At 42.4% G+C, this 24735-nt stretch overlaps 2 protein-coding genes across 2 annotated transcripts in view; one reads left to right on the top strand and one right to left on the bottom strand.

Annotated features, from left to right (window-relative positions):
- ADAMTS18 (ADAM metallopeptidase with thrombospondin type 1 motif 18) overlaps positions 1-24735 on the bottom strand; it is a 485565-nt gene that overhangs the window by 310652 nt on the left and 150178 nt on the right. The window lies entirely within an intron of this gene.
- Positions 5013-24735, top strand: part of VAT1L (vesicle amine transport 1 like) — a 67158-nt gene continuing 47435 nt past the window's right edge. The window contains exons 1-3 of the mRNA XM_080410699.1: positions 5013-8581; positions 14985-15114; positions 19047-19262. Of these exons, the coding sequence (XP_080266825.1) occupies positions 7686-8581; positions 14985-15114; positions 19047-19262 (1242 nt within the window). The 5' untranslated portion in view covers positions 5013-7685. The remainder of the gene's footprint in view (positions 8582-14984; positions 15115-19046; positions 19263-24735) is intronic.

The following is a 24735-nucleotide window of genomic DNA, read 5'->3' as shown; positions in this document are numbered from 1 at the left end:
AGAAATGTCTCAAAAAACCAGAAATTTTTGAAAGGCACAGCGATCGCAACCATGCAATGCTATTACACCATGGTAGTGAACAGTCCCCACTTTGACCCCTTAGGACTTCAAGGGCTAGCATCCACTGTGGCCAAGTTCTACAATTCGTGTTTAAGTATTTTCTCTGAACACTTATTCCTGATAGTTCAAGTTACTAAAATCAGAATCCATTTCCACAGTTTCTAGGAGGAGGGAAATATGAGTGCTCCCCTTATGCAACAAGGTATGTTGTGTACCTTGAGTCAACAATCATGTCCTACCCTGCTACTAAGACGTCTCTTACCATGCAAACTTGGTATCCGTGAAAGAAGTGTGAGAAAGCTGTATGGGCTCTCGACTCCTGACCTTTTTTTGCCCCAGAACATCCAAATCCACTTACAGATCGTGGAGTCTATTGGGTCGGATCTGATCTCTCAAAATACTGAAGCATTGTGGAATCATTTGTCTTGGTTACAACTATGAAGGTTTGCTGTGCAAGGTTTACATTAATTTTGTCTCCAGAAATCACCTTTATCTAACGTTTAGCTGATTATTATCAAAAAGCATATTGGAAATTAAGACAATACTTCTTCCAAGCCCCCAAGAAACACAACAGCACAGTCTGTCCCCTTCTGTACTAACACTGGTGTCAGCAAATAGTCCCATTTCAGACTACAAGACTTGTTTTTCAGTTATCTTGCAGTACAGTGAAATACAGCTACAGATGCAATAAAGAAGTCGTAAAACTAGAACACTTATTCTAGTGCTATTATAAATACTGGGTACAGCGCTGTTACCAACAGTATAAGCTTACCTAAAGTACTTCATTAGTACGCCTAACTAGTCTAAGTAACTACTTCTCTAGGTGGAAAAGGCATTAAGATTTTTCAGGCCTGTCCTAATTTTTCAGTTTACCTGTTAAAATTACTATAAAAAGAAGACAGCTGTCTCTTTGGTTGTATTGTGTGTTAACTCCCAACGGGCACATAAGCCCCAAACAGCTGCTCGCTCTCTCCCCTGCAGTGGGATGGGTGAGAGAATCTGAAGGGCAAAATGGAGAAAACTCGTGGGTTGAGATAAAGACAAATCAAGAAGTGAAGCAAAACTTTGTGTGCAAGCAAAGCAAAATAAGGAATTTGTTCACTGCTTCCCAGGCAGGCAGATGTTTAGCCATTTCCAGGAATGCAGGGCCCCTGCCATAACCCTGAGTATCCCCTCTCCCTCCTCCTTTGCCCCAGTTTTATTGCTCAGCACAATGTCATACGGTACTGGATACCTGTTCCATCAGCTGGGGTCAGCTGTCCCAGCTGTGTGCCCTCCCAGCTTCTAGTGCACCCCCAGCCTATTTGCTGCCGGGCCAGCGTGAGAAACAGAAGCGTCCTTGACGCTATGCAAGCATTGCTCAGCCACAGCTAAAACACTGGTGTGTTATCAGCACGGTTGTGGTCACAAATCCAAAACACAGCATCAAATGAACTGCTGTGAAGAAAATTAACTCCGTCCTAGAAAAAAAAGAATACAGGTTCTAAACCCTGCCTGCGAACTCATATGTTTTTATTCATTGAAAATCCCTGTTTCTGCCAGCCCAAATAAGATCTAACCTAGCAGCTTTGTAATGAACAGTTCCATTAGCATCACAACTGTGCTCAGAGTAAACCAATCTCCTAATAAGCTGACATTTATGGTTTTTGTTATAGGTAGGTTTTGTTTTGGTTTGTTTGTTTTTTTTTCTCCAGAGGGAGACTAGAAGAGAATACAGCAGCACACTCAGCTGGTTTATTAAAATCAATGAGTTAGAAAGCAGTAACTAGCTATGGAACTGAGAAAAAAAGACCATTAACAGACCATGATAAAACAGTCTATAGAAAACACAATTATGCTAGAGAGCATCCTGTTCCTTTCTTCAAAAGGCCCATCACCATCACAGAGGGCACAGCCAGGGTGGTACTGAAAGCTTCATCAAGGGTTTGTAAGGGAAAAGAACTCTTTGTATTGTAAACCTTACAGAAATTCTGTTCTGCGACAGAGCTCTCACACAAGCTGTAAATTAATATAATGCATGCAAGTTAAAAATCGAGCTTGAAGCATCACTACTACCAGAGCAGCAACATTTATCTTGCATGCTTACACTGCAACTTCAGAAATATGCAAAACAGACCTCAGCTTAGTAAACCTAAAAGCTCATCTTTGTTTCCTTGAGCAGACTTGGGAGCTACCTGTACTATACATATAAATACTTAAAGAGAAAAAAATAAGAGCCACAAAAAGTTAAAATAGCTTTGAAATTTGTAGAAGGTAACTTTGATCAGGAATACATTGCATTATTAGATGTAATCAGTCTGGAAGACAACATTCACAGGCAAATGTTCCTGACGATATTGTGCACTGTATTGTAACAGTGGGTAACAAACAGATGTAACCAGTATAATAACTGGATATATCCACTATAACAACTGGATGTGCTTTTCAAACTTATTCTCAGTATTTGTTGAATTCTCATTCTTCTGTACTATTCAGCTCTGTTGTAAACTTCAGAGACATTTTTTCACAAGCTTCTAACAAGTTACTCTGGATCCGTAATTACTGGGAACAAATTGAGTCAAAATGCCAGGTGGGATTACTCTTTCTCAATGCCTGGAGTCACACAGAAGGAATACATACATAAAGCATCATGCGCATCCCCTGATATGTAACAGTCCAGATACTGAGCACAGTACTTTCAACAGGAGATTTAACATGTGCAGTAATTCTTCACTTTTACTATGAATTACCTTAAAGAACAACATATGAATAATGTCTTGAACCTGTTGGAATTCAGGGATGGCACTGTAATATCCTAAAAAGGTGTAAGGGTCCTTAGCTCTTGCACAGTACTACAAGTGAACTTTAAGCATGTATCACTAGTTATTATTCATATGAGGTAAACACCATTCACCTCAGCTTTACAAAGAGGGAAACAAGTCATAGAGAGTGGAAATGATGGCCTTGGGACAGCATAGCCAATCTGCTTATCTTGAGTGATGCTTTTGAGCAATGACAGTACTCTTGTACTCACCTACTGTAACTTTGCTCTCATTGTGATTTGCTATCCATTTCTGTAATTGTTTTCTGACCTTTTTCTTCTTAATGTCCCAGTTGAGTCCAAAAGGAAATATACAGCTTCAGTTTTACTATAAAAAAATAATATAATAGAGGGGGGTTTCAGTGTAAAAAATATTCAGGGCTTTCAGAAAACACAACAGAATTGTTAGAATGTACAGACAGCAGGCAAAGATACTGAACAGTATTTTTTCATTACACCATGTATTCAGTTAGCCAAACAAATAGATGGTATGGCTCCAAAACTAAATATTTAAATGAAGCTTTGTTAAAAGGGCTTATTTTGGTATGTCCATGTTTATTGACGACTATCATCACCATGCTGTAAAGAACTCACAATCCATTTAGAGTTTCTTAAATTGTACTATTTCTTGATCAACAATAATGTGATCCATTTATTTAATTTCTATTGTACCCATCACTGAATTATCTGAGCATAATTTCCGTACAAGACAAATGATAAAGTAACGAAGGAAACAATAACCAAGCAGTCAACAGGATAAGTCATATTGGCATATATCTGCCTTGTCAAATCCCATGCAAATGCTTTGATTTCTTTTCCTCTTTAATTTAAAATGCAACACATTTTCATTACTCCTGATGATTCTGAGGAGCTTTAAACTGTTTCTATCTACTGCAGGGAAATGTACAGTTCTTTTCAGTGACTATAAACACAGAATTGCTTCATTGCTTCTATGATTGATACATAACTCCACCAGTAAGAGAAAGCCCCTGGCAAAGATAAAATAAAATAAAACAATTATCTCAATGTGAATTAACCTTAGGAAATAGAGGTCTCCTCTAGAGGCCCAAACAATTAAATCTAGCATCCTATGCTCTTAGGAATTCTTTTGGAAATGTCTGTCTTTGTTAATACATTCCACACACGGATTCAGGGGGGGGGGAATCACCATTTTCCTATTGATAAGAGATGTCATGTACTGTAGGTTATAACAACAGCTGAAATAGGTATCTGAACATGCTTTTAAAACATAATACATAAGATGCATCGTCTGTCAAGCGATGTGGATGTTTTATAGCACACAAAGCTGTAGGGGGAAGATGTTGAACAAGACTGAAAAGTTAAGAGAGTCCTGAGGATTTATTTTCTGTGTCTGCACTAAACAGATTTTTATAACAGTAGACTGTAAAGAAAATAATGTTTTCGAATTCAGCATCTTAAAAGTTGCCCTGTTTATGCGTTAAAGCAGCCAGAACATCTATCAATATGATTTTACTGATGTAATATATAACTATTAGAAAAATACATTATTTAGCTTAAAAATATTTTTTAATACATTATTCTCTAAGCCAGAATGTGACTTATGCCCTAGAGAAAATTACTGAGATAAAAAATGCAATATTGTCCATTCTGAGGGTTTAGTTTTGCTGTTTATGTGTTTACTTCCCTTAAGCAAAGTGATTAGCCATTATTCAGGGTCTTAAATGTTGTTTCTGCCACAAAGGGAAAGTGATACAATGACATCAAGTCCTTTTTGAACAGAAACCTCACGGTTCTTCCAAAAAAACCCCTGATATCAAGTACATAATAAGTATTTAATACAGGATAGTTCTTTTCCACAAAGGTCCAAGGGCTGTTTGGTTTGGTATGGGTTTTTTTTCATCTCTGCGCAGAATAAAATCTTGAACTGAATTAAACTACTTTACATTTTTTACTATCTTCCACGTGGTCTGTGTTTCCAGTAACAACTTTGATTTCTTCAGCTATCTTACTCCAGAAGTATGTAATACTATAGTTAGATTTATCCTGAATGGCTGTTCCCCTCCATGAAATTCAGACGTGAACCCTCAAAGCAACATCTGTGAAGACCACTTTGCACCTGATACAGTCATACATAGGTTCTTTTGCTGAACAAATGATTGTGTTCTGTTGACTGTAACTGCTAGCATTTATCCACAAGTACAATATTCTATTTCCTTTCTTTTGTACATAGCATTTTAAAAAATCACTATTGCAAGGAATAGATATCACTAACTTGACCAGCATATAAAGATGGTGACCAAAGAACTCTTAACTCCCTTTTGTTCAGGTTCTCACAGCATGCTCATTAATATTGTCATACTTGACTATACCCACCCAATCCAGTCCTATGTTTTCACTTTTACAGGTCTAATCCACTCACTGCTGAAGTCAGTAGAAAGCCACCATTAGAATGTTTTTATTGATGTCTTAAGTGATACAAATGGCCATCCCACAGCGTGTTTCTAGACTGGTTAAATTTACAGCCAACTGTTAGAATAAATACTGCTTTTACATCTTGGCGTACGCTTCTGTACTGCATCATCTAATATTCTTAAAGAAGTGGTTATAATTAAATCAAAATACGGGAATCAGGATTATGCAAAAATATCTGCTACATGTTAACTCAGCTGCCACAACTGATGTGTGTGAGTACTGGTTCTACTGTACGCAGCACGTCCTGTTTCTAGACAGTGGCCATCCTTCAATCATTTTAATGTGCAAACAGTACACAATTAAATCACTTAGAGTAAATTACTTTTAGTTCAGGACCAAAGAGGAATAGAGACAGCTTTAAATCGCTATGGGTATGGTCAGTCAGAAAACTCCCAAGCCATCAGCAAAAACCAGGACTACAGCAGCAGGCAAACCAATGCAAAACAAATGCAGTCTAAAGGTCCAGCTTCACTTCTTTGGGCATTTCAGACCGCTGGAGTGATGCACGTGAGCTGCCCCACGGCCTCTTCATTACTCTGGATTTCACTTAGTTGACATATGCTACCTGCTTTGCTTTCCCCAGTCATTCTGCACTTTGCCATTCATTTGAGTTAGAACTGTAATAAGATGCCAGCTGAGTGAATCATTTGGAGTCAAATGCGTGTTATTCTTTATTCAGCTGCTGCCCGCCTGGTCATGCATTCAAATGGCCAGATCTAAAGTGACAGAACTTTGTATTCACTGTTACAGCACCGAATTAGCCGAGTATAGGGAACAGGGAAAGGAATAGTCACAGTATCGCCAGGGGAGCGAGGGGGAAAACCAGCTTCCTGACCTTTACAACAGTTAGATCCCTCCACAGCTGTTACTTGGAATGAAGTGGACGGCACCGCTGTAACACCTCACACAGAAAATTCTCGATGGTGTTAATGAGCTGGTTTTGAATCTTTGTCCAAAACATACCTCAAGGACAACGTAAGAGGTGTCTGAGGCATCAGGCTACGCTTGTGATAAAATCTGTTTGAACTTCTTGAGATAATGAAGCAAGTGCAGCCTCCCTGTGGCTAGTTCTCCTTCTCCTATGCTCCTAACATATATTTGTTTACTGCTTCAATTATGACAGGCTTAGATGACAAATTCTCAGGAATGGGCTTTAAAAAATACTTTGTCTGCAAACTTTTTACAGACTAGACAGAATAAACCAAAAAGTGTCACATACCAAGTACAAAGAAGTACGAAAACTGTGTCCATTCCTCCACCATCTCACTTCATTAACGCGAATGAACATGTTTTAGCTCACTACTTGTTATAGCTAAAACATTTCCAAGTTTTTTTGCTTCATCTAAATACAACTCACTGAATACATAACTCAAGATGAAGTAAAAGCATATTGTGAAATCAAGGAACGCAGACTGCAGCAAATCCACAGCCCAAAGAGGTGGTGGTGATAATCCCTACCATGACTCAGAAAGGTCCTGAGAATTATTCAGAAGAACTCAGTTGCTGCCCGGAAGGTGATGGGGGAACTGTATCCACAAAGAGGTCTGCAGCAACACTCACTGTACACACAGCGTGCTGCGAGGAATTTCGGAACTCCATAAATCCATGTATTTACACGCAAAATTTTAGGCATGTAAGAAGTGCATTTATTGAGACCGAGGGGGCCGACAACAAACTGTTCAAGGCATCTCATACTGAACTCAGCAGGCAGAATTTAGACACCCGTGGAACCACAACTAGTGATCCCCCCAAAATCCACGTTCAGCTGTCACAGGTGAGGCTGCAGGCACCCACCCTCACCAACACAGCTGCGTGCCCTGGGGAGGTGGTGGAATCACCATCCTGGAGGTGTTTAAAAAACACATAGCTGCAGTGCTTAGCGACACGGTTTAGTGACGGGCTTGGCAGTCCTGGGCTAACGGTTGGAGCCGATGATCTCAAAGGTCTTTTCCAACCTAAATGATCCTGTGATTGTATAATTCTAAGTGGCCGATGCCTGCGCCTCATTAGGTCCCCCTAGACCAGGCTGGTCCCAGGAAGCTCCAGCTGCTGGATGTCTTACCCTGAGCTCACATGAAAGGAGTAAGCTCCCTGCAGAAACCAGCAAACACCAGCATCCATCACCAGGATGAAGACCAGTTGTATGAAGGCTTAAATGTGCCGTACAGCGGCGCTTCTGGCTCGGGTCTTGCCTGCGGGTGCGTGTGTCAGGCGTGAGGCAACAGCCGCTTGTGTGGTTTTCCTGGCGCTAGGGGTGTTCACCCAGCTGACCCCGAGAAATGCTTCGGGACGACGGGGAAGGGGCGATGGTGTGCCCCCGGGCCCCCGCAGGGATCAAGGCGTGGTCACCTGAAGGGAGCTTTAAGCCACCATGCCCTTAGGTGGGGCGCGGAAGGGATGGGGGCGTCTGAGGGAGCCCGGCCTGGTTTGGCAGCCTCTCCCCTGCCCCAGCTTGCCCAGCGGCCCTCCCGGGGGCTTCGGGCTGTGCCCCAGGCGTGAGACCAGGGCGTCGGTGGGGGCATTTTTCAGCTTCGCCTCGCGGGGGGGAGCGCCGCCGGCCGCGGTCCCCGCTCGGTGGGGAGGGGGCAAGGGCAGGCCGCGGCCGCCGGCTCCCGGGCGCTCGGCTCCCGCCCGCCCCAGCCCTGAGGCGAGGGGCTGCGCCCCACCTCGGCAGCCCCTCAGCCGGGCGCGGGGCCGCCCCAGGCCGCCTCCGGGGAGCGCCGGCCCCGCCCGGCCGACAGGTGCGATTTTCGGCGCGGCGGCGGCCCGGGCGCACCCTCACGACGACGCCGGCGGCCTCTCGCCTCCCGCCTCCCGCGCCGCGGCCGGGCCCGGGCAGGGCACCCGCGAGGGGCGCCGCGGGGCCGCCTCCCTCCGCGCCGGGGCGGCGGATGGCGCTGCGCCGCTAGTCGGTGCATTGCGGCGGGCGGGCCGAGCGCTCCGTGCCGCTCCGCGCCGCGCCCGCGGCCATTCCACACGGCGGCACCGCGCCTCGCACAGGAGCAGCCGGCGGGAGCCGCGCCGCCGCAGCCCCGCCATGGCCAAGGAGGGAGCGCAGCGGGCGGAGGAGACGGAGCAGATGATCGAGAAGGAGGGCGGCAAGGAGGGCGCCGAGGGCAGCGCCGCCGGCAGCCTGCGGGCTGGGGACACGAAGGAGATGAGAGCCGTGGTGCTGTCCGCCTTCGGCGGGCTCAACAAGCTCCGCGTGTCCAAGAAAGCCATGCCGGAGCCGCAGGAGGGGGAGCTGAAGATCCGCGTCAAAGCCTGGTCCAGTATCGCCGCTCGCCCTCTCCCTCGCTCGGGGCGCGGTGGCGGGGCGGCGGGGGCCCCCTCGGGCGGGCGGGGGGCCGGGGGCTGCCCCGCCGCGGCCGCCTCTCCCCGCAGCGGGGCTCCCCGGGCCTCGGCAGGGCGCGGGGGCGGCGGGCGGGGGATGCCGGGGTGCGGGGCGAGCCCCGGGGCGGGCGGCCGTTGCGCCAACTTCCCTCACTTGTGGCTTCCCCCGCGGCGGGAGCCCCGCTCGGGCCGCCGCCGCCGCTCGCTGCCCCCGGGCGCGGCGCGGAGCCCCCGCGGAGCCGTGCGGGGCGGGCGGCGGGCGGCGTGCCGGCGGCAGCAGCAGTGAAGAAAAAAAAAATACTAAAAAAAAGGTCGTTGATGTTCACGGTACCGGCAGGGAGAAATGGGGGGAAGAGCCAGCAGGGCTCAGGGTGGTGTGCGCTTCCCGAGAAATGCGGGTGCCCGGCTGTGTGTGTTGCTCAGCACCTGCCCCTTACCCCTCGGGTGCTGGCCGTTATTTTCCTCCTGGGAATCACTTACTTCGGTCGGGATCGTTTTCCTCCGGAGCTGGTGTGCCAGCAGAGCTGAAGCTGAGGATAACTTAGTGCTTAATGCCTGTGCCCGGCTGACAAGTGGCTAGCGATCTGGTAGCATCCCAAAACAAGCTTTCCTAGAAGGCTAATTTTATTTTTTTTTCCCAGATAATTGGAGCAGACTGTTCTTCCTAGATAGCTGGTTCTCAGTGCACATGTTCCTTCATGAAAATAGGATTATTTTTTTAAGTGACAGAAGCAACGTTAGGATCTTAGTGCACAACTTGATGTCTACCAAAGACTTAACCAGTTTTGCCTAGGCAGCGATTTATCTTTTGTTGTCCTCTTCTGCTATGTGAAAACATGGTGCTTCCAGAAGATAATTTCCAAGGTGAAGGCCGAGTTGTTTCTTTTAGAAGTAACTTGCATTAAAAACTATGCTGGTATGGGACAGTGAGCTTGTTTGTACCAATTTATCCAGTGCATGTACCTCAGATCCTGGCATATTCTGGTAGGTTAATGCAGCTGAACATCTTGGCCTGTTCAGACACTGGGCTTTCTGGCCTGTGCTTAATGGGGATTGTAAAGGTTTGTGACCTGTGTGAGTATTTTGCTCCCCCCACAAGGCATTGCCCATGGTAAAATGGTGGTATCCATCAGTCTGAATAAAGACTAATAAATGAAGGGCTGAGATTTTTTGCATTCTCATTTGTGTTTTTTTTTTTTTTAATTTTTTCTTTACTATTCGCAATGGAAAATGCAAGAAATTCCTTGCTAGGTGAATAGAAGTAGTAATGGTAGCGTAGCAGCTGTTAGATAGCTCATCTTTCTGTCAAGCAGGGCTGTAATTCCATTTGAGAATAGGCTGTGTTGTTTTCTAAGTGATTTTTTTCCCCAGCTATTGAGTTAACAAAAGTGTAACATGCAAAACTTAAAATGTTCTGAGCATGCAGACATAGTCCTTTAAATGTCTGAGGGGGTTACAGCACGCTCCAGTACCTCTGTGAATTCCACTTTTCATCAAAGCAATAGTATCACAAATAGCAAGTTACCTGCAAAGGAACACTTGGCTGCAAAATAGAAATACTCAGCTCTGCTACAACTACAGTTGCTTCCCAGGGTTACATTATCACTAGTGAACTGTGCAAGTTGCATGCTTGCTGTTTGACATCAGTAGACCCACTCAACTGCTTCATGGTTATTGCCAGGTTGCACAGTACTGTGTGTGTTTTGGAAGCTTCCCATCATGCCAGAGGAGCCTGTAGGCTGTGTAGCATCTGCTCGTCATTCCTGGCTGGAAATGGCCACAAGGCTGAAATATGATCAGGGCACCAAAGTGCGCTTCCAAGGAAGGCAAAATCAATTTGCTGATCTTCTTGTCCCAAGTCTGGAAATGTGGAAGGTTGATCAAGATGATGATGGACTTGCGGTCTAGTCTGGGAGACTGAGTGAGAAAAATGTCTTGGCTTTGCCCAGTGTAGTACGCACGTGTTAATGCGTGCGGTGCTGAATGCACCAAAGATGGGCTGCTCTAGAAAGGCATATTGATGTCAAATTATGTTCTTAGTTGAAACAGTTTTGCAGTTGACCATCATTATAGATGGTGATTATTTTTCTCCACAAGTTGATGGAGAAAAATAATCTAAGAACGTGTGCACGCATGATAAATAGTATGTATCAGTAGTAAGTGCAAGTTCTGTGGAATCTCTGCATTTACTGGGGGATGAAACCAGTTGAATCATATGTATACACCTGTTGAATTGTATGCATATGTTTTTGTAGTATGGTACTATAAATGGAGGAGATGGAGGATACGTTGCTGTTAGTGCTAAGCCAGATGAATAATTCTTTTGAAGGTCTGGAATATCAATGATCCAATTGAAAATGTGTCAGCTGAGATGAGTCATGTGTTAGCCTCATTCAGTGACTAAGAAATGGAACAGCCATCTATGTCCAAGTTGAGTCACAGCTTCAGCATATTTCCTGAAATAATTTTTGATTGATAATGACAAAGCAGTTGAAATTGCTGTGTTTGTTTAGACAAGTAGCTAGAACAAACCAAAGAAGTATTTCAGATAGGGTGTGTGAGTAAGGAATGGTATCCTGTAATTACCCCCTTTATTTTTCTTTTCTCTGTTACGATTATTTCTTCTTCGTTCCGCTATATGTGTGCGTCATGAGGAATGAGGCAGAAGTGACCCTTCTGACTCCGATTGTGAGATAACAGCGCTTTGAAAAACTGGTAGCAAATCATAGAAATCCCAAGTATAGCAGAGTAGAGGACGGTGTATCAGTTTTGTTCTTAAAGGCAGCCTTGTTCATGTACTGTGGGTGTTTCTGGAAAAAAAGTGTAGGATCTGACCATTTTAAACCTTTGTCTACCCCCACCCCCCCTTTTTTTGTTAGAGATTGTCAGGAATTTGGCGGGCCAGGGGTAAGGGGAAGGATTTTAAGAATGTAAAACTCAGTGGTCCTCTTATTCACTCTGTTGTATTTTGTGAACTTCTGTAATTAACTTCAGTGCAGTCTTACAATGAAATAAGTAAGATGGGTCAAAAGCAGCACCTCTCCATACGAAAGTGTGAAGGATGGCCTGCATGATTTGGTCTTTTGCAGTGGAAGGTGTTGAGCATCCTGGAGTGCATGGGATGGAGCAAGGAGAACCAGGCTGATGTCTGATGGTGAAAGAGGTCTGGAATACACCTTTCTATTTGCAGGACTTTCCACAGTTTAAAAAAAAAATAAAGTGCAGCAAAGCTAAACCATAAGTACAGAAAATAGTATTCAAGATCCTCAAAATTGGTGGAAAGGCAGAGCATTGCAGACTTAGAAAGTTAAATTCAGAGGTACTTCTACGTTTGATAATCTCTGCCTCCGGTTATACACAGGTAACATAGTCCATGTGGTTCACACCAATATCCCTGCTCTTTCACAGAATGGTTCTTGCAGAACCCCTATGTCAATGTATTGATCTTGGTAATTCATATCCTTCCCTGTCTTCTTCTGCATCCAGCTCTTGATTTAGGATTAAAAACACAGACTGCGAGAAATAGTGCACTTTTTGCCGCAGGATCCCTTTGCATTTACACTTCTCCCTCTGCACGTGCCCTTACGTAAAGTTCAGAAGTCACTTTCTCTTGCTGCACACCAGAACAGGCTATGCTGGTCTGTACCCAGTACAAGAAATGAATTGTACTTATTTTCTAAAACCATCACTCCTCATGAGACACATTTTCTTGTGTCATTCTGTGCAGCTAGGCTTTCCTTTTTCTGTGTATGCTGTAGGTTGAATCTCAATGAAGGACTTGGTAAGATTGGGTGTCTTGGAGGTAGTTACTAAACCAGCCATTCATCTTTGGGCTCTCCAGGTCATTGAAAGAAAAAAAATTGCTGGTTTTACCATACAGCTTAATTGTGCTTTCAGGTCTATGGGTGTTGATAAGGGTTGGTCAAATTTGGCAGACAAAACAACTTATTTCTGTCCTTATTTGAAAGTGAAGAGTGGGACAAATGCACGTTTGAGAGTAACAGGGGTGTGACAACATGTATAGGTATAAGAGATTAAAGATGAAACGAAGGAAGAAACTCTCTGGAAAGTGATTAGAAGTGCCGATCAACACTCTTATGTTCTGGCTAGTATATATATATAATATCAATATTTTCTTTATATCTAATATATATTCTATCAATATATAATAACATATCAATAAAATCATAAAAACATGTGACTTAAATACACAAGGTATGTAATACCTTTTTCTCTCCTTATCACACCTGTTCTGGTATCAAGGCTTGCAAGTTCTTTGTAATAGAGATGAACTCTGTTTTACTTGATATTGCTGCCTTTGTTTATATGTTGTTAGACACAAAACTGAGTATTTGCCCTTTCAATTTTGTAAGAATGAATGTCTCTTGAAAGAGCTGCAATAATGTATTTGTAATCTTATGTCATTATCAGATAGCTATGGCCTTTGCCATATCCATCCATCCCTTGTTGCCTCCTTGCTATGACATCATGGTGCATGTTCCTACATAGGTTTCTGCATCACAGTTCTGCCTCCAGCTGCCCTTTCTTGCAAGCATGTAGAAAATTAGCTTTTTGTAAAATGTCCACAGTATGGAAAGATGTATTTGAAAGATCATCACCGAAGTTAATGTACACAGATAGTGCTTGCCACCAGTTATGTTGTGGTGGTTTTGGTTTTGCAGTGTGTTTTGGTTTTGGTGTTTTTATGTTTGTTTGTTTTGTTGGTTTTTTTGCCCCCAGATAAGTGCCTTCCAGGCATTGGAATTTCTCTTTCATTATCAACAGTGGTGATGTAGGAGGTGGACTGAGCCACTGGATAAGAAGTGGCCTTTCCAAAATCATCTAAAAGCTCCCAGCTTAATTGTGCTAAGCCCCTGCTAACCTTATGTATGGTTAACATTATGAGCTTTGCATATGAGCATGTTGGGAATTTTTTGGTTGTTTTTTTCTATTATTATTATTATTATTTATTTTTTTATCCTGAGTGTATCAAGCTAGATTGTCAAAGTCATGATTTCAAAAAATCATTATAATCTTGCTTCTACAGAGCTAACAGGTGGGGATTCAGGTTGCTCTTAAACCCTCCACCACAATTACAAATAATTACATTTGGTGGGATTTCCTTTTTTTTTTTTTTTTTTTTTTTTTTTTACCCCCCCCCCCCCCCCCTCCAAAGACCTACGTCTCATGAACGCTGTCCTGTCTTTGTGCTTACACTGCATGTCTACTCTGTCTTGTTTGTTGGGTCTGTTCAATCTGTTTGTGTCTTGACTGGTATCTGACTAAAGCTCCGCTCCATCTTACAAGTACTTGTGCACATCAGTAATTTTATGCACCCAAGGAGTTGCTGATATCATACGCACGAGTAGGGCTGGCTGTCATAGGGTCAGGGGCGTTAGTTATGGAGCAGTTTTGGCTAACAGATCCAGGGCTGTGTTTTGGAAAAATGGATTAATGCTGGAGTATATTTTAGCTATTTAGGTGTTTTAGAAGTTTTAACTGTGTATGGCATTTGTGCCAGTAGTCAGTATACACACATAGTAGATAAATGGTACCTTTTTTGGTTGCTTTTTGTTTTTTTTTCTTGTGGCTGCCTAGAAACTCACAAAATTTTACTTAATAGAATTGGATAGCATGTGAAAGATAAAAGGAAAGATGCTTCAAGGGTTTTTCAAAACTGAGACTACAGGGGAAGGCCTGAATATTTTTTTTCTGACCAGCAACACCGAGGGCTCCAAAGACCTAATTAACCTTTGCAAAAGTGTACAGAAGTGATCCAGGAGGAAGAGTTCTAAAGCAACAGCCTATCTGATACTTAATAAGTTCATGTCAAAGGTTGGACTCCCTCCTGGGATGAATACAAGATTCGTTCCTGGAGTCACATCAGAGGTAGGGCAGTTCCATCAGGTTGTTCTTGGCCTAGGACACCTGTAACGTCTGAGGTTTGGTGTGTTCTTCTGAAATGGAACTGGGTTTACTTGCCAGCTAGTGCTGCATGTGTAGTAATCATAATGTCTCACTGTGCTGAATTTTGAAATGCCCTTTGTGAATTCCTATGTGTGACTTCTAAACAGGCTTGTAAGCTTGGGGGCTAATAACAGATGTGCTTGTCTTGCACGTGTACTCTTCTGCCCGAGGCCAGTACAGCACAGCGTAGTCAGTCCGTTCCACGCACGAGGAGTGTGAATGTCTGCTGGGTCCCTCATATGATGTAGAGTCCAGTTTTTTAATGCTGCCCTGAAGTTTTCTGGCTTTCCCATCACTCAGGTCAAGTTTTCCTCCTCTGCTTTGATCTATGGTAATAGTCTTGATTTTATTTTTTCACTGTGTCTTACAGTGGTTTGAACTTTATTGATTTGATGGTGCGACAGGGGAATATCGACAACCCTCCTAAGACGCCACTTGTTCCTGGATTTGAATGCTCTGGAATTGTAGAAGCTCTTGGAGATAGCGTGAAAGGATTTGAGGTAATATTTTCTTTATTTTCAGAGCAAGACTATGCAATCACCAGTTCACTGAGTATATTGTCCCTAATCCCTTCTGGTCTGGCAGCAACAGCAGCCTTCACAACCCTGTTGAGATTTGAAAGGGCAATATTTCCTTGCTGCTTCCCAAGCATGAGAATGACCTTTAAATTAGTTTCTAAAGCTACCACTGTTGTCTCCTTCAAATGCTTCCTGAAAAGCCGCTTGTGCCATGTGCATATCCTGATGGCTAAATAGGAAATCATGACTGATGTGCTTTAAGAAAGTAAAACAAATTGAATTAACTTGTTAAGTTTCTTTTCTTGGCCATGTTTGCTGCCATTGTTGCTCTGTTCCTCAAAGCCCATGTGCTGCTGATTCTATTTCCAGTTTTTGACTTTGAGTTAATGAGACCCCCATCTACAATAAGCATTGCTTCTTACAACCATGTGTGTTCATGAGACGCAGATAAAATTGGGACCCTGGTTCTGGGTATATAACGCTGATCGCTCGGGGAAAGGTTCTATTTTACCTAACAGAATAGTGATAAATGGCAAATAGTTAATGTATATAATAAAGCTTTCTTAACTGGTTAGAATTAGTATTATGTACTCTGTGGTATCTCTTACTAGATATAAACAGCATTCTATCCTATCTCCTATTCCATTATTGATGTTAAACATCTGTATTCCCTCCAATGTTGCACTTTATTTCCTAAGTAGGTGGCAAAATTTTGAAATAAAAACTGCATTAATGCATGTCAATCCTATCTTAGCTGAGTCAGTCATGTCACCAAGTAATTACATTTTTTGAATTCTTACTGTATCTTGATCTTAAGAAGGCAATTACCTAAAATATGTTTATTTAAAGGTAACATTTTGGTTCTTCTAGAAGAGCTGTAAAATTTCTCAGTTGAGTGAAGATAATGGTCAATTTAGCTTCTAGTAGGGTCTCAGTGATGAGATTTTCTTAGGATACTTCTCTACTTACCTCCTCCTGCCCCATATCTGCCTTGAAACAAGTCAAAATCTTCCGATGTTTTTTTCTGACAAACAGTAACTGAAAATAACTTTGCTGTTTGGAAAACTCTGCTTCAGTTGTTCCACTCTAGTATCTGTGGTTTACAGTTAGGCTCCGTATCAAAGAATATTCTATGAAATGGGCATTGAAAGACTCTGCTCTAGATCAGAATTCTCAGTGTAAAAGTTCTTGCTACTTTTGAAGGGCATCATGAGGCTACAGCATATGGTGCTTGTTGGAATAACATTGCACCTGGCTGAATATACTGTGTCTCTTTTAAAGTTTTATCTTTGTTCTGACTATAGAACGTGTTTGTGTCTGGTCTACTCCCTGAAATTGAAATAAGCCATGGTATTTAATTTTTTGCATATAATCTGCATAGCTGTGGCAGTGTTTGAGTGATCTCAAAGAAGAGTTGACACTCAGAATAACTGAACACATTAATGAGAGAATGTGCCATGGGGAAGATGGAAGAATGTTTTGTCAGTTTCTGTATGGATTTCTTGCACAGAATAGGAGCATGCCAGATGCCTGTGGTCTCCTTGACAGATGCTGTTATCACTGTCCATAGGAGTGGCAAAGAGCACACCCTGCATCTTCTGACCTTCTTTCCCTCTGTAGATCAGTCCCAGTTCGAGCCACGTTAAAGTTGTGGGTATTTCATGCTTTGGAAAAATGTGTCTTACAGACCCTTAGTCTGTACTACCTGATACTGCCAGCCATTTATCATCTTAATTTGCTGTGATTGCATTACTGTATGACAAGTGACAGCATTGAATGGCAGTCCACTTTGACAGCAATGTGTAAGAACAGATTTTACATTGAAGGAAAGCCTTTTTTTTATGGAGTAATGGTGTAATACCTATTCCTTCTCCCATTAAAATAAAAAGCTGATTTCTGCTGAGCTGAGATGTATCAGGCCTGATCTTTCTAGTTATGAGGATGTTTCTCAGGAGCTAAGGCCTAATCTGACATGATGGCCAAGCTCTTTATAGTGTTTGTGGTAAAATATGGAATTTATTATTGCTAAAAAATCCCTTGGGATTGAAAGTCTCAACAAAAGGGACTTCTCTGCATTCATTTTGGTAATCATTTATGCTTGTTTGCAAGGATATAGGCCATATGAACATCTTCACTAGTTAATCCTAGCAGACTAGATTTTAGGTGCTTCTCTAACAGCAAAAGGGAACCACAGAGCGGTTACCAGTGAGGCATTGTTAATTTGAATGTGTTTTTCAAAAGGAGGAGTCATCTTGGTGAAATTGGAATGACAGTTCTGTTTAAGCATCCTCATTCGCAAAGAGACAAACCCTTCAGAACTGTCAGCAGCACCCTAGCTTTTAGCAAACCCGTGATATCCCAGTGCCAAAGTGATGACAAGTACTTGGGAGACCAAAATGTGCTTGTGCTATAAACGTTTGCCTGAAGGTAAAAGTGTTGTGCTTTACTCCATTGCTGTGGAATATCATTGAACTAGTCCAAGCACAACATGTAGTATTTCTAAAGGATTAGCGGGCATTAGTAGAATGTAAGATAGTGAATATCAGGCAGATGCACAAAGGTATTTTAGAGGGACAGCTGCTGTTAGTTTTAGTTAAAACGTCAAGACCTGAAGTTTGACGCTGTTCCTACCTTATTGCTGTACTGTGACACCATCCTTTAGTGGGTAACGGTGCTGCTTCTCTTGGTGTATTACAGAAAGGCAGAGAGGTCTAAGATGAGGGAAAAGGTGCTGCTGGTGACAGGCCATTATCAAGAGTTTTTAAGAGTCATGCCCGTGAAGGTTTTAATATACACTGGCCAAATGTTTGCTCACAGGCCAATTTCTACTTCTATGAGAGAGTTGGTTTCCAAGTCTGGTTGTACCCCTGCAGCAGCTTTGGAGCTCCAGCTGCCTTGTTATTATTCTTGCCCATCTGTGGGGAGTCACTATCTCCACTTTAAGAATCTGAGGCTGCGATGAAGGCCATTATACAAACATGTGGATTTGGTGTGCCTGGACCTCTGAAAGGTTCCTAGAAGCAGCTGATTGTATCTAATATTAACATAAAATCTTCATTTTTCCATAGTGAAATACTCATTACTGCTGTATATTTTAGAAATTGAGTAAAGAAACGTTGCATTCAAAGAGAGTATTTCACTGCCTCTTCAAATCCTCACAGGTTCATTTTGTAGGCTTAGTAGTGCCTCGGAATCCAGAGGTATATTTTTTATGTTTAAGGTGGATGATATGAAGTTGCATGATCAAATTCTGCTCTGACATGTGGCTGTAGAAATTCCAATCACAGAAATGTATTGGTAGAATCAGTTACTAAGAAAATAAAAACAGAGAGTGTATACAGATGGTTTTATCTTCTAAATGAGTGGTTTCTGAACCCTTTCACGTGTTCTATCTACCAGAGTACAAGGCCTCCCCTTCTCAATCCACAGAGAGGAAAAGTATCTCTGATTAGTGTGAAGACTGAGAAAGCAAAGTGAAAATTATTTTAGATGTGATTTTATTCCATGCGTCTCATCAATATCATTATAATATTTTTTCCTTTTTTTTTTTTTCTTGTGTAAGCAAATTTCCTTGTTATCAGTAAGAGTGCTGTTTTCACTGCTTACAGCCTCATTTTTTATTTAGGAGCTCTGCTAGTAGAAGACTGCTCCATCACAGTGTAGCAAAAAAGATGTGGCTTTAACTTCGGGTATTTTTGTTAGATTGAACTTCTTAAACAAATACAATAAAAAAATGGTAAAAGCCCAGAGCTGAGAAGCTTAACTGCTGTTTTGCCAAAGATGTGAAGCACTGGTATCTTCACAGTCCGTCAGTGACCCACAGCTTGAACAGGAGAGTTTCAGGTCTTACAAGTTGCTCTCTCCAGTCTCAACTGCAGCCATATCCTCAACGTTGTTTTCTTCTTTCTTTGTAGATTGGAGACAGAGTCATGGCTTTTGTAAACTACAACGCATGGGCTGAAGTAGTATGTACCCCAGTAGAATTTGTCTACAAGATCCCAGATGACATGAGTTTTTCTGAGGCTGCTGCGTTTCCCATGAACTTTGTAACTGCCTACATGATGCTCTTTGAAGTTGCTAACCTAAGAGAAGGCATGTCTGTGCTGGTTCACTCGGCAGGAGGTGGGGTGGTAAGTTGGAACTTTACTTACTTTCCTGTCACCAAGTAACTGAAGCAGTCTGATGCATCTTGATTTCTGAAATGAGCCAGACCTTGCAGTTTGATTTGATATCAGACTTCCCTGTATTAGCATTGCAGTGGGAGGAACTGTGTCTGTTTCCCCATCAAAACGCTGATGTGAATGTTTGGCAGGAGCTTTTGGTGAAATAAAAATGTTGTGACAATAAACTCTACCCCAAAACTCCTCCAAAACCCTCTAATTGGTTGTCAGAGATCAAGGACCAAGTGTTTTCCCAACATTGCATTCCTGAACTTATGTATCTTATACTTCTTCTGTGTAAAAGAAGGCTGTAATGAAAGGAATAAATAAATGCACTCGCTGCATGAGCTATTTGTAGGTAACTAATCCCCCTTGCAGTAAATGGCCCTCTTGGAATACTCCTGCAGGTACCACGTGCAAGTGTGCGTGATGCTTTCTCTGTGAAAGACATTTTTCTTCTTTTTTCCCCTCTTTTTTGTAGAGAGATTAAAAGTAAGGAAAAGCATTATCATGCCAACCCTGAGGAAAATATACAAATGCCGAGTTAAGAGTTAGTGGTGGCTGCTGCGTGTCATAGTTTGGATTATTAGTAAGGAGGCATTGTGTTGCATGGGCAAAACAACAGTAGGCTGAATTCAGTGGAATACCAGGGTGTACAATGAAATAAAAGATGGTTCAAGGAACTGGTAAAAGAAAATGCTGACTTTTTAAGAAAATCTCTCTCCTTTTGGAAAATATTTAAGCTTGTACAAAATATTAAGATGCTGTCAGGGGTGTTTGTTTACATTTGAAATTATGCAGTCTTTTTCCATAAGACAGATTTTACAACCTGAGAATATTAGCAGATCTCAGCCTTTCGAGTTGGAGTACCTCTTCTGTTTTCCTGCGGTGCCTTATTTATGCTAAATTAATATTCTGTTGTCTGCTGAGGTCTGGTGGGCAGCGCCAAAAACCTTATCCCTAATTCTGTGCCCTTAGAACTTCTTTCAGGTTCTCATATAAAAGAAGGCTGTAATCAGAGGAATAAATTCATGGGTTCCCTGTACAAAGTATTTTTAGCTAACGATAATCCTACTTGCAGTAAATGGTCCTCTTGGAATACTTCTGTAAATGAATGGAATTTATAATCGTATTATGCTTTGACACAGTACAACCTAGAGCGTTATGGCTGACTTTATTGTTCTTTAATATTAAATCTTTTCATGTGGAATTTAGGACTGTAAAAGCAATATGAGACCACACATTCAGGGGGACTGTGTATTCTGCAGGAATTGAAGGCTCAGCTTTAGCTATAAAGCCGTTTGCCCAGCTGACACTATACGGACCCAGGCTGAGCACACAGAATGAGCGAAACGCCCAGAAGCAATCCCTGCACGTATGCGTGTATCTAGAGAAAGTTAACTCATCTTCCTTGTTAAGTGTTCTTGCTAAATGTCTTTATTCCTTTTTCCCTTCCTATTTCTAACCTCACTTGCCTCTTATTTCTTCCTTCTCTTCCTGAAGCACTGTTAATGCTCTACCAACTCTTAGGTAGTCTTCCTCACTAGTGCCCAACCTCTGTGCTGGGCTGTTCCTGTAAGGAGCTGCTGGCTTACTCTCTTTTATTGCAGATGGTCAGTGAGCAGTTTTTGACTGGTTCTCTGCTGTGGCTGCTTGTGGGTCTTCTCTGAGGGGAGCAAGGAGAAACCAGATCCATCACCTGCTAAGTAATTAAGTAAAACAGAATTTCCAAGGGAAGGACCAGAGATGCAGGCAGAACAGTCAGGTTGGCCAAAAACTGATGAAGGTCTGTATGTGATACAGGACAGACCGTACCTAGGAGCGAGACAGGGCTGGCTGGCCTGCAGGACAGGAGCTTGTTGCTGTGTCACAGGGGAGAGTGCCGCATGCAGCCTGTTGTTCCTTGTAAGGGAAGAGCATGTATAGCTAGAACTGGGAAGGAAAGTCTTTTCCCATTGCTTGATAGATCTTACAGGTGAAATATCACTGGAGGTGCATGGAATTTTTTCCTTTCTGCTAACTAGACATAAAGATTTCAGAGGGATTTGTGTTACCCTTTAAACCACTCTAACAGTGTCTGTTAATTCTTTGAAAAATTTAACAGCCACAATCAAACAAATCATTTTCACAAGGTTCTTGGTTAATAAACCAGAAAACTGGCATTAGAACTGGTATGGGAAGAGGTATTTTTTGTGCTGTTGCTTTAATAGATACAACAACCATTCCCACTTTCAGCAACTGGGAAACCTGTCCAGTTTGTTTCTAAATGTCATAGAAATTCCAGAGCACTTTAATGAGACAATAGGCTCCCTGTGGGACTAGAAGTTTGTAATTGTTCCTTTCTCATTATGCAAGATCATTATTTTAGCTGCTTCAGGCAGTTTATTGAAAAAGAGTTTGTTGCTTCATAAATGTTTGTGACGTTCTTTGTTCTGGCTCCCCAGTCTCCTTCAGGAGGATCTTGCAGCTTTTTCAATAAATGGAATCAGGGAAAATTCTCTGGGACCTCTACTTATGTATTGACAGTTTATTTATGCAGCCTTATTTTTGTTTATAGATATTTTGGTAGTGAGGTAACCATAGCAGTTGTCTTCCCCTTTGTGCCTGGGGTATGATCGGTAGATGAAGGTATCCCTTAATGTCTGACAGGATGCTTTAGGTAAGTCAATTTGTTTATTTCCAGAAGTTCCAGGGGACATCAGAAGATGATGTAGGAAAAAAAGGAAATGCACCAAGATATCTTGAAAAAAGTCTCGTGTACCTGTCTGTCTGTAACAGACACTTGAATCCTGTTCCATATACCAAATGAGCACACTCCCTGCCACCCACTCAGCTGAAAGGTCAGGGCACCGTGCAGTCTTCCCTGTTCACGGTAGGAAGTGTGGCTGGTTGTAAAGAAGCACCTGAACCAGGAGGAGAGAGGTGGACACTCGCAAACTGTGCTGCTGCTGACACTGTTGGTATATTGCAGCCTTCCATCTGAAGAGGAGGAGCTGCTGCAGTGTTAGAAGGGGGGGTTGAAAGGAAAGATTGTATTTGCTTTTGTTTCCTGGGGCTGGCTTGTTGATCTCGATTGTTTGGAAAGAGGACTGCTTTGGGGTTGGGTTGGTTTTCCTCTTTCGCTCTTGAGGTAGGGGTGGGCAGTTGAGAGACTGACTCTAAGCTCTCACCTGGACAGTGAAGCAGGCTGGAGAAATTTTAGGGGCCTTCTAGGAAAGCGTGGTACAGGCTCACAGCTGCGTTACATGATTCAGTCAGACTTTGATGAGAAATTAATACTCTCTGCCCTGAGATTCTGTTATCATTGCTCGAGCCGCTACTGACCAAGATCTAACAAGATAGTGGTTGTTACACGCTCCCTTTCAGGCCTCTGTTTGGCAGGATGCTTAACACTTCTGCTTAACCAGTTTGATTGAGTGGCAGGGCAGTTTGATAATTAACAAAAGATAAAATTGTGTAATACAAGTAGAATTAAAATGCGTAAAGCTACAGAAATGTTTAAGTGTCCTTCTGAACCAATTGCTAAAGTAAGGAGGAAGTCAGCGAACACTGAACTTCAAAAACTTTCTGTTATCCATGCATAAAAATTAATGCTCAGAAATACAAGTGTGCAAGAACATACGACTTACTGTAGGACACATATTGGCCTGTCTTAGCAGTAAAATGCTGTAATGTTGGAAATGACTGCAAGACAATGATAGAGTAGCTCCTTTCACAAATATACTCCCACGCCTTTTTAATTTTTTTTTTTTTTTAAGTGAATCAAAGTGGCAACTGAAGAAAATACACCAAGAAAACTGAACAGTAGCATGCACCCTGCTGGGACTGATCTGCTGTGTGCAGCAATTAGTTCTTTAACATGAAGTCTGTTTAAGTCAGTGCATTCAGTGCGTGTCACAGCACAGGCTTGTATGAAAGTAATAACTTTAAGAGCAACTTTATAATGTAAATTTGAAAACTGTATTCTGGATTGGTTGAATTAGTATAAATACAGGACTGTTGTATTACCAAAAAAACCAACAAACCCAAACACCAAAAAACCAAAAGAGCAAAAATCTTTTGTCTCACCTCTTCTAGCTTTAATAAATGCAGTCTCTCTCTCTATGATACCTGCCTGGAAAATTAATTCTTTCAGGGATTTATATGTGTGAGATACAGCCATTATGCCCATGTCCTTATTTGTTTGCTCTTTATGTACTTCCTATCTGAATATTTAGAGCACAAAACTTGGGTCATTTACCAGGATTGTGCGATTTCATCACGTAACCCCTCAGACGCAAGGCAGAGTTATTAGCCAATTCTTCAGCATTTCAATCTTAGAGATGCGAAAATTAAGCTGCCTTTTGTGCAGGAGCATCGATTGGTGTCCTGAAGCTGTGATCTGACCTTCCCTTTCAGGCTCAGCAGCGGAAGAAGTGCAAACGGAGTAAGTTACAGATACAGCTCTCATGTCTGAATTTGAAGGGTAAATCTGACTTGGCAACAGATTTGGGTCATCCTGGCAGGACTGGTTACTGCTTGGCAGGAACGCTCTTTTTTTATTGCGTCTCCCCTGCATGAATTGCAGATATTTGAGGATGTGTTCCAAACGCCATCACTGAAGTAGCGATATTTTATGTGACAAAGAACTGGCACTCCGTAGTAAATCTAGTCACCTGCTATCACAGTCAGCATATAGGAACCCTTTGAAGAGAATTACCAGATTTCTTCCCCCATAAAAACCCTATGTGTTCATCTCTTCACATTCTCTCTGCTTAGTCTTGCTCAGTGAGAAATCTTTCTCAGTTTCCAGACTTTGTTTGTGGCCAGTTAATGTATCTTTGTTGTTCTGCTAGTGTTGCCCATTGATTAAACTTAGCTATTCTTTCCTCTTGGGGCACTTCTTTCACAACTTTTTGGTGTGATGTGTATGTGTTTATGGCTAAAACAAGCTCAGAATCAAATCTCTCTTTGGCCTGTTTTTTTCAGACTGAAAGCAGGTTGGTTTGTTCGTAACCCTTTTTTGTAAGGTGAGTTGTCAGTTTCCTTGGTCGTCCTACAGACCTTGGTTCAAGCAGATACATACCTGTTTCCTGGCCTCTGAGCCGGTTGGCAGCAAAGCAGCAGTAAGCTGCTATGAAAGCCAGAGCCTTTTAAAATAGGTCTCACAGCATCCCTGATCCTTTTAAACATTGTATGAGTAGGCTGAATTTAGGTCTGCCTGCACCTAGCAGGTAGGAGCACATTAAACAGCACTCTTGTGTTTGAGTCAGTCCTTCCTGAATGTGAGTAATTAGAATTTACTCTGCACTTCTGATGGCCCTGGCCGGCATACTGTACAATGTCATTAATACTTCCCACTTCACTGAAATTTTCACTCAGCACCTCCCAGGACTGCGCTTGCTATTTTTGTATTAGCAGTTCATAGCCGTTCTTGCGTTTGATGAAGTGCTTTCCTCTTATT

The sequence above is a fragment of the Falco punctatus genome, assembly GCF_963210335.1.
Source record: "Falco punctatus genome assembly, chromosome: 14".
In the NCBI taxonomy this organism is placed as follows: Eukaryota; Metazoa; Chordata; class Aves; order Falconiformes; family Falconidae; genus Falco; species Falco punctatus.
Note: the sequence above shows the minus strand (reverse complement) of the source record. Positions and strands in the feature narration are given on the sequence as shown.